At 36.3% G+C, this 10,463-nt stretch overlaps 2 protein-coding genes across 2 annotated transcripts; both read right to left on the bottom strand.

The window, feature by feature from the left end:
- Positions 1-4,334: 4,334 nt before the first annotated feature.
- LOC132281160 (disease resistance protein L6-like) lies at positions 4,335-8,128 on the bottom strand. Its single transcript, XM_059782891.1, has 4 exons — positions 7,010-8,128; positions 5,903-6,181; positions 5,646-5,763; positions 4,335-5,578 (listed from the first exon to the last, which is right to left on the bottom strand). The coding sequence occupies exons 1-4, from the start codon at positions 8,126-8,128 to the stop codon at positions 4,335-4,337; spliced, it is 2,760 nt and encodes a 919-aa protein (XP_059638874.1).
- A 140-nt stretch (positions 8,129-8,268) lies between these two features.
- LOC132286663 (disease resistance protein L6-like) lies at positions 8,269-8,895 on the bottom strand. Its single transcript, XM_059789023.1, has one exon. The coding sequence runs from the start codon at positions 8,882-8,884 to the stop codon at positions 8,351-8,353; it is 534 nt and encodes a 177-aa protein (XP_059645006.1). The 5' UTR covers positions 8,885-8,895; the 3' UTR covers positions 8,269-8,350.
- Positions 8,896-10,463: the final 1,568 nt, after the last annotated feature.

Here is a 10,463-nt window from a genome sequence, read left to right as displayed (position 1 = left end):
CATCTCGACCCACGGCCTCCGCGAGCAAAATCCCACTCGTGGATGAACCAACTGAGAGTGAGGATACCACTACTTCTGAAGATGATGGCGAACAGCCTCTCATTGGAGAGCATGGCCCGATGGCTGCAGCCTTTGGGACAGGGCAAGGAGGATCGCGTAGGCTTCACCGGGTGCGAGATGGTGGAATTGACACCACTGTCCATGATATAAGCTCAGGCGAGGTACTAGCTTCTGACAATGAATTTTTAAATTTACCTACTTTTGATTTTATGAAAGCCTTAGGTGAGAGTGCCCTATATTGTGATGGTCAGGAGGACACTTCAATGGGTGTGAGAGAGGAGGAAATGGAAGAGCTCGCGCTAGATGTCTCGCCTCTTATCACCATTCGAGACGTGCCTGTTCGTACGCACGCCGCTGAGGTAGCCGAGATGATGCGCGGTTATGTAAGTGCTACCGCACCACCGCAAGCGAGCGCCCACGATGCCGAGGACACAATACTTCCCCAAGAGGAGGAGGATATGTCTCAAGACGCTGCCCCAGTGAGGGCTGAGCATGGGTCAGAATCCCAAAACCCTGAGGTGACAAGTCATTCAGGCGATGTTGCAGGTGGGTCACCCAGGGGCGAGAATGTAAAAGCGGCCCCGCGAGCCAACACAGATACAATTTCGAGCTCGCTTGTGGATGTGCGAGAGCCCTCTCCATCGAGAGATGAACAGATGGGGGTGAACCTCGCTTCCGGAATGGGCGAGGCCTCTGAGCACGATCCCCAAGTCTCACCACAGGAGACAGAATAGGCCCCTCTAGTAAGCGAGGAGGCGTTACAAGAGGAAAGGGTTCAAACCTCTCCTTTGACAGAGTTGCAACCTTCACCAGTCCTCGCGATGCCACAACCACAGATTACCGCACTGAATGCCACGGCTACCCCAGCGAGGCAGTCTATAACTCCCATTGTTGAGCAATCCACAGCAGAAAGGACTCCTCGCCCTCTTGGCAAGCCAACCTTGGGGGTTGAGCAATACGCCTAGAGTGACACAGGGTCACAAGCTGCTAGCGCGGAGGCCGAGTGAATGGGTATGCCATTCCCTCGCACCTATATACAATTCCTCGAGGCAACCCTTGCACATCATCCCGAGGTTGTGCAATTTTAATCATTGCGCCATGCATATGTACGGCACTCAATGTATCTATGCCTTGGGAAAATTTTAGAGGTTTTTGCAGAAATCGAGCAAGACACGACCAATGAAAACCTCATCCAGGAGGCTACACTCCTATTGGATAGTGTTCAGAGGCTTGAGGTTCCGGTTTCATGGCTGCGAAGACGATTGTTTGTGGCTGAGAAGTGCTTGCAGCAGCGACTGCTCGCACCACGCCTTCAAGAAGTACAGGCACGTATTGGCAAATTAGAGGGGGAGCTCGCACAAGAGCGAGAGAGCTTGGAAGTATTGACAGCGTATTCACGGGAGCTCGATGACGATTACTCGCTGCTGTCATCATATAGGGATTAGGCTTGTGGATTTCTCTTTTTGATTATTGATGTAAATGTGTCAAGGACTCCATAATTGTAATCGAACAAGCCTGAATGAAAAGGAAAATTGTGATTATTCAACTCTTGGTTTTTTTTTTTTTTTGAAGAACTTGAGTTATGTGTGGCTGCTGGCCCCTCGATCAGCCATCATTGTGGTAGCCATTGCGGTGGCGATGTGGTGGCAGCTAGGGACAATTCCAGAAAGAACTTTCTCAATTTAGTTAACATTGTGTGATTTGTAGTGTTTTACTATGGTTGTGGAATTTAGGTTCTATTTGTTTCAGGTAAAATATTTTGTTCGAAAATTATTTTCTTTTTAAGATAAAATATATATTTTTTATTTTTATTTTAGGGTATTTGGCAAGGTTGAACGTGTAAAGTAATTTGTCGAAAATTGATGAGAAATAAATGTTAACATTTATTAGAAAGTGTTTTGGATATTTAATCCATTAAATAAAGGTTATAAAATCTCCTGAATTTTGCAATTATATATATATATATATATATATATATATAGATAAATAAAAATTATATATATCCAATATAAAATCATAAGATGGAAGTTACTAAAAATTAGGTATCAATTAGCTAAATAAATTTGTTAAGAAAAATTCTTTTTAAAAAAAAAAAATGAAAAAGTGAATCATTAATGATGTGGAAAAGAAAACGATATTAGAAAAATGAGATCAAATCTCTCAAAAATAAAATAAAAATTATAAAAATAGGTGATAGATTCGTACCACTCAATTCAATGACCCTACGAATTACTCAATAGGCCAACATCAACTAACATGATTAATTTTTAGATTTTTAAAGTTATTTATATATCAAGAAAAGTGAAGGTTTCGGGTATATATACACACACAAATATATACACTTATAAAAAGTCAGTAAAATAAGTATTTAACTTTGACTTCTCATACACATTCAACAATTGGATTATAAGTGTATTGTGTTAGTCGTTTTTTATATTTTGGAGGAAGACATAAATGATTTTGCGAAAAGATAAAGAGATTATACACGTTGTGTTTGATACTGTGATAGTTTAGAAAGGAACAATGAACAAACTTAAAAATGGTCATTTAGAAATAAATTTTATCTCCAACATTTCTGTGTTTTAAATTGAATATATACAATTATAGAGTACTATTAAAAAAAAAAAAAAAAAAGGAAAAAAAAAAAAGAAAAAGAAAACGTAGTCCCCTGAGGACTCTGAATAAATTAAGGCTCCTTCACAAATGTTAGCAAAGTGTAGAAAATGTTGATTTCAATTTAGTACATCTTGTTCTGATACATCTAATTTACTTCAATGATGTTCTTCTTCCAAGTTAAAGTAGTAATGTGACAGCCTGGATTTTAAGCCTTCTAATCATGTTTAGTTGCTCTTAAACGTGCTTAATGGTTCTTAATTGTGTTTAGTAACTCTTAATCACCATTAGTGACCTTTAATCATAATTAGTGACATTAGGTATAAAGTATGATTTATTAAAGTTACGGGAGATTTTTTTTATGTAATCGAGGATTACTAATGTTCTAATTTTTGTGTCTTACAAGTAACTTATGCATTTAGTCAAATTGGGATTGGGACGAAATATGAGTGTGTTTAATCTCGATTACAGAATACTTCTTAGTAAGGCATTGTTTGATGGTAATCCTATCAGATTCAATTGGAAATTATTTGGTTGAGAACGTCACACAAGTATAATAGATAATGCAATTTAGTTTGGAGGGATGCAGTAGTACCTTCCAGTAGTCATACCTTCCTGTTAAAGCTATGCTGTATGCTTTCATCTTAGTTTTTTTTAGGTTCTTAATTCAGTTAGTCGTCACTTCTTTTTGAAAAATTCGTAGTTCTTATTTCATATTATTGTGCTGAAATCTGTGTTGATGCGATTGCTACATCTTCACTTTTCGTTTTTCGTCGCAGGAATTAGTGAAAGCAGACGTATCAGAGAGATCTCAAAGCAGCAGCTGATTTTGGTCATCAGAAAGAGAGTCCGGAGTACCAGCCACACCTTTGTCTGTGTCTGTGTAGATCAGGTGCAGATTACAGTTTCATCAGTAAAAGTTGCCTTATTCCCCAATGGTTATTGCATATTAAAATTTTACAAAATTCAATTAGCCTTGTTTGAAAACTGATCACAAACACCTAAAAATTATTCTTCACAACCCTTTTGACAAGCTTGTAGCCATCCCTGTTTCCATAATGTAAGCTACCATTTCTTTCATAATGCTTGTGGATTCACCTCATAGCTCTTTTTGTACTTCCTCACTTGTCCGGAGATATGATAAAAGTGAAGTTACAAATTAGATTTAAGTTGAGCAAAAAAGGAATTAAACCTGCTTCAGACTCCGTTAATTTCTGATCTGCAATACAAGAAAGAAGCTCACCTCTCACACCTCTATATAGGTAATTAGGTATGGAAGCAAAGCCATTATATATATGAACAGGGACAGACCGATAGAGTACTGAAAACAATGAGGAGAAGAGGATAAGAAACAAACAGCCCAACAGATGGAATAATAAATACATATTGTCTTTCACTTACCTCTGTGTATTGTTTCCGGACCTCATAGCTGTTCGTTTTGGGATCTTCCAGAGGCCTAATATTCTTTTGATACTATGCTCTTCACCTATGTTTAATTATTCCACCAAGTTTCCAATATGAACCTGAATTGATAAATAAAAAGAAAAGATAATGAGCAAGTGATCATGGAAAGGTAAGCCACAATGATGGAATAATCTGAGCACTGGAAAAACATGGTACTGCATACAATCTGTAGAACAAGAAGGGGAACCAAACCAGGCTCAATGGAAATCTTCATCATAATCATCAGAAATAATATGTGTTTTTGGCAGATGCGGAACTTTTTCCAGCGATGAGCACCACCTGATGTCCAGTTCCTCCAAGGCTTCCAAAGCCTCAAGGCCCTCAATCTCACGTAAGCTCGTGCATTCACTGAGCAGCAAGTGTCTCAACATTTTCAAGTTTGATAGATTCGGCATTCTTACCATGGATGAGCAATACGACAGATTCAAATATTCCAATGATACCAATATATGTAGTCCTTCGATCTTATTGAGATTCTTGCAACTAATAACTTCAAATTTTTTTAACTTGTTTAAGTTGGACTGATCTAGTTCATTTTCAGGGTGCAACATTTTCAAGTTTGATAAATTTGAGCAACCCGACAAATCCAAACATTCCAATGATACCAATAAATGTAGTCCTTCGATCTTATTGAGATTCCAGCATTCAACAACTTCAAATCTTTTTAACTTGTTTAAGTTGGACCGATCTGGTTTATTTTCAGGGTGTCTGTACCCACTCATCTCTGAAGATGCTAGAGGTGCCGAACATTCAAGCAGATCAAGTTCAACTATTTTAAAGCACCGACGCATACAAAAACTTGCCAGCGATACTAGATTTCCAAGTCCTTGAATCTCTGTCAGCTTATCACACTCATATATTCTCAAACTTTCCAGCAATTCTAGATTTCCAAGTCCTTCAATCTGTGTCAGTTTAATGCATTTTTCTATTCTCAAGCTCGTCAATGATTGTAGTTTCCCAAGCCCTTGAATCTTTGTCAGCTCCTGGCACTCATGAAGTTGCAATTCCGACAAGAGCTTCAAATTTGACAGATCTGGTAATATTTCCAATGACGGACCATAAACAATATATAATCGAACCAGATTGGGAGGTAAACCCAGTATGCATTGAAGTTTACAGCATGATTGTAGATTGAGGAATTTGAGCTGAGAAAGGGCATCAATCTCTTTCGGTAGGGTCATAATGTTGCTATGTCCAAAGTCCAACCTCTGCAATTTGGATAATTCGACAATATCACTGAAAATTATCGGATTCATGTTGTCAGGAATCTGAAAACACCACAAGACTTGCAGATTAACCAGATTTGCAAGATTAGGGGTAACATGAAAACTCCCCAACTCTACACGCAGAACTTGTAAACTTGAGGGAAGCTCTGGCAGGGCTTCCAGATCATCGCATTCTAAGTCAAGGGTATGAATGCTTGTTGGTAGGCTTCGAATTCCTGTAGAATAAAAGCTGCTTAAGTATCTCAAACATGATAATCTCCCAATGCAACTTGGAATTGTTACCTGTCAAATAAGAATGACGTGCATCTATAATTTTCAGCTTCTTTAACATCCTAATTTCATCAGGTAGCTCCCGTATTTCAGTGTATGAAATGTCAAGCACTTTTAAGTTACTTGCCATCTGTTAACAAGATACATAAAAATATAGAAACAATCATACATGCTCCAATACGAATGTATGTATATATGTATGTAATGGGAGACGAGAAATGAATTGAGATTATGGGAGTGTGAGATTTTAAAATGTATGTAGTATATACCTTAATTTGACTCCAACCCTTCCAGTTCTCTGGGATCCTACTACCGCTTAGATCAAGTATCACTAGTTTCTTCATATGAAAATTGGTTGCTTCAAAATGCAGAGGGGAATTTTGCCAACAAAGCCATCTTAAGTTTAACAAGCGATGCTTGAAATCCCCAACAACAACTTCAGCTTCATTTATTTGGAGATACCGCAGTTTAGATCGTTCCGCGAATTGGTCATGCTCACACGTCTTTCCAGTAGCATCAAGATTTAAGAGTTGGACCTTTTCAGTTACCTGTCAATGAAAAAATCATAAAAATAAGTAAACAAATAAAAGAAACGATTTGCCCCATGCTAAAAATGGAATTATTAATATTAGATATCAATTATTATTCTTATTTTAAAAAAAAAAAATACCCATTTTTAATGACTTCTCAGAAACAATTATTGGTGTTTACAAATAATTTTTACTTTTATATATAAAAAAAAGGTCATTTTTTTGAGTTAAGATTGGGTTAGATTCAGGTTGATTGATTCAAACATTCAGAACTCCTTTTTTTCTTTCTTCTTCTTCAAATTCTTCTTCATTTTTTATTTTTATTCTTTTTTCATTTAAAACAATTCTAAATAACTTGAAATAATTGAAAGATCATGCATAACGTTGTAACCTACAACTTAATTACAAATGCTACACCAATCTAATTGTACAACATGCCAACTTTCCGTTGTAACCGGTGTACTAGCTAGTAACAAGAACATCAAAATTCTTTTCTTAACCCCCAAAAAGAAAATGATAGTTTTGGTCAGATGAGAATGAGAATGAGATGAGTTAAAACTTTTGACTTTTATTTTTATTTTTTATTAGATAAATAATCACCTCACAACTTTAAATAATTTAAATTGAGTTCCATTTTCAATTTAAATCCGAGTTGACAGTTGTCCAAGCCCATCATAGATGATGCTGGCAAATTCAAGTTGGTCGGTCAACAACTTAGCTCCCTAATTGGAACCTATGTGGATGCTACCATGAATATTATTTAGAGCATGTGTATTATGAGAAGACATGAAAGAGACTTAAGAAAACATTAATCAGCGCAAAAAATTTAGTGCTGTAAATTATTACCATGCATTCCTCAAATACAGCCGAGGCTTCTTGTAGATCCCACAACCTGCTGCGCAATTCCGGATTTTCAAAATCTTCTTGACGGACAATTTCCCTACCAAGATCTCTTAGTTGATCATGCATTCTCAATACATTATCATTTTCAAGTTTTACTAGAGACATGAGACAAAGGACATTAATTTCTGTCTCCGGAAAATAACTGCAGTCATCCCACATGTAAAATGGATATGTTTTATCCATCCCAATAAAAAGACATGCAATATCAAGAAATATCTGTTTTTGCTCATGGGTTAATACATCATAACTTACTCTCAATTTTTCCTGAACTTTATGATTTGGTATTTTCTTCAACTTCTTCGATGTATCTTCCCATACTGTTTTTGGCTTGTCAGATAGAAATGAACCTATAACCTCAAGAGCTAGAGGAAGCCCTGCAGTAACTGATACCACCTCTCTAGAGATACTATCAAAGTCCATTGGAGGAAACTTTTTCCGAAAAGCATGAATGCTGAGAAGTTGAAGAGATTGGTCTGGGTTCATAAATGGAGGTTCATAAGTCTCATCCACTTCAAGAATATTTAAAACATGCTTGTTTCTAGTTGTAACTATGATCCTAGTTCCCGGACCAAACCAATGACGATTTCCCACAAGCCAATCAAATTGAGACTTTTCATCCACATCGTCCAGAACAATGAAAACTTTCTTTTTGAGAAATCGACATTTGATAGCGTTGATTCCACCATTAACATTAGTAATGGGAGGGTGCGGTTTAAGAGTGTCATTGAGAAGCTGATTCTGCAAATCAACAATACCTTTATCTTTGTATTGTTTGACATTTTCCCGAACATCTGCAAGGAAGCTACAACAATTTTTAAAGTCTTGGAGGAGGTTGTTGTAGATGGACTTGGCAATAGTTGTCTTGCCAATACCACCCATCCCAAGGATACCAACAATCCTTACATCATTTGAACCAACATTTAATAATCTCATCATTTCATTCAGATGATCATCCATCATAACTAAGTAGTCACTTGTAAACACGCATTTTTTCTTCAGGTTCAACGACACTGTTTGAACAATAGTTTTTACTAATTCCCCTTGATGCCTGATTAATGTCATGATGAAAATGAAAAATAATTAGTGACCGAGACGTAAACAAGCAGCTAAAATAATGATTGATTTGTTCTACCTTAGGGACGAGTAGTTGACTCATGAAACCAACATTTATCTTTTCTTCTTATAATTTTGTGTTTGTCCCTCTAATTTGATAGTTTTTATTGGATTCCAATGCTATTATAAAGTTCCTCTATATATATATATATATATATGCAAATTAAGAATTTAACATAAGGGGGTTATTAGCAGGAAGGGAGTAACATACCCATCAGCTTCTTTGTTGACATGCCAACCCTTGAGTTCTCCAACCTGTTTGAGTGCCTCTTTCCATTTCATAACAGTGCATTCATCAAAACACCTCTCGTGCTTGCGAAAGGCTTCCTCGTAACTCCCAGATTGATGCCTCACATCCGATGGTTCAACATCATAGAAGATTGGCAGAATCAACTGTCCAGTGCTTCTCTTGCAATCCACCATCTGAGCCAGCTCGCGGAGGCACCATTTACTGGAAGCATAGTTGTTGGAGAAGATGGGGATGGAGATACTGGACTCCCTGATTGCTTCGAGGAGCTCAGGGCCGATCTCTTCTCCTTTGCGAAGCTCATTGTCATCCCGAAAGGTGCGAACACCTGCGTCATTGAGATTGGTATATAGAAAATCTGTGAACGTGCGGCGAGTGTCTGGCCCTCTAAAACTCAAAAATACTTCGTATTCGCCTCCTGGAACAGGAACGGACGTGGCTGAAGCATCAGACTCCATTTCGGATATAATCCTCCTCCTCTTACTTGGACCAGCAGCCTCACTGTCCATTTCAGATATAATCTCCTGTGTCTTTTCTGATCGATCAGAAACGCAATATTGTGGAAGATAAATCTTGTACGAGTATTAACAACCCCCTATGATACCAAACTCAAATCTCTCAAACACCCAATTTATATTTGCAAATCTCTCTCGATCGATCGATGATGTTTGGGTAATGGATCTGCAAATTCTCTATCTGGAATTGGAAAATGATAGGCTCAACACAACCCATACACGCAAATTAACTTACCCAGTGAAGTCAACAGGACAACATATCTTTCGGCTAAAGAGGCAGCTTTTTCCTAGAAATTTCCAACATCAAGAAATTTCCTCACCATTTCAAGATACAATGTACCTCATACTTATTGTCAAGGTATTTACAATCTTAGAAAAATTACATACATATAAAAGTAATATTGTTGGACTCAAATTACAAACCACTGGCGTCAGCAGAACCCATATTACAAAAACATGGACTTTAGTTTCAGAAAATTGTAACCAGGTCCAACTTCAAATAAATTTTTAATTAGGAAAAGAAATGGCAAATGAATAACTCGTGTCTCCTAACCGTTAGAGTACGATAAAATAAACCCAATAATTTTAATTAGTTTATGCAGCAAGTTAAATCAATTATAAATTAAAACAAATTTAAAATATATAAAACATCCCAACTAATTTATATTATTTAATAACTTGAATAATTGAAATGTAGACCATCTTTATTAACATCAAACATTGGTGACTCTACTCTACACCAAAGTGCATTTTTAATAGTCTGCTAACAAAAACAAACCACAAACTTATTCTCTAAGTACTAATAAAATTAAACATTTAATTACAAGTTTCACTGCCAAACCCATCTACAATAATTACATCTAATGCAAAAAGACTCTCTCTTACTTATTTCCCTATACAAAACTCAAAACTCTGTACCCAGCCAGTGGCCATATCAGCATAATATATATATTATATGTGACAATTTCAGTTTAATTTCTTTAATATCATCTTCAAGCTTTTTAAGTATTATATTCCTATTTTCTTTCTTGATCAGAGTATATATCTTCTATAATTTCATGATGAGGTACCTTGATGCTTTATAAGCATTTTCATGTCAATTAGACGTAGCCTTGTGGGTATCTTTATGTCATATATACATCTTCTATACTTCAATATATACATTTAAGTATAAAATTTCTAATGAATACACTAACCTTGGATACTTTCTAAGTTTATTTATCCTTACTTATACAATATTATAATCACATCATATATTTAATTTTCAAAGAGAATTAAACAGTAATAATTGTTGAATTCGCTACAGATTGACACGTGACATTTAAAATTTATGTACTATTTGTGTTAAACCACGTCAACTAAATTAAAGAAAGTTTAAAAATTACACCGTTTTGAAATAAGAAAAATTTAAAAACTGTATTATTTTGAATTAAGAAAAATTCATCATACTCTAACGTTTAACGTTGTTCTCTCTCCCTCATCTTTTCCAAAAAAATATCCTCCCTCTCCTCTTTATTCTTAT

This window comes from Cornus florida, unplaced genomic scaffold, assembly GCF_030987335.1.
Source record: "Cornus florida cultivar Cherokee Brave unplaced genomic scaffold, ASM3098733v1 CherokeeBrave_3.0.0_Hap2_Chr11, whole genome shotgun sequence".
Lineage (NCBI taxonomy): Eukaryota > Viridiplantae > Streptophyta > Magnoliopsida > Cornales > Cornaceae > Cornus > Cornus florida.
The sequence above is the reverse complement of the archived record's forward strand: the minus strand, read 5'-3'. Positions and strand labels throughout refer to the sequence as shown.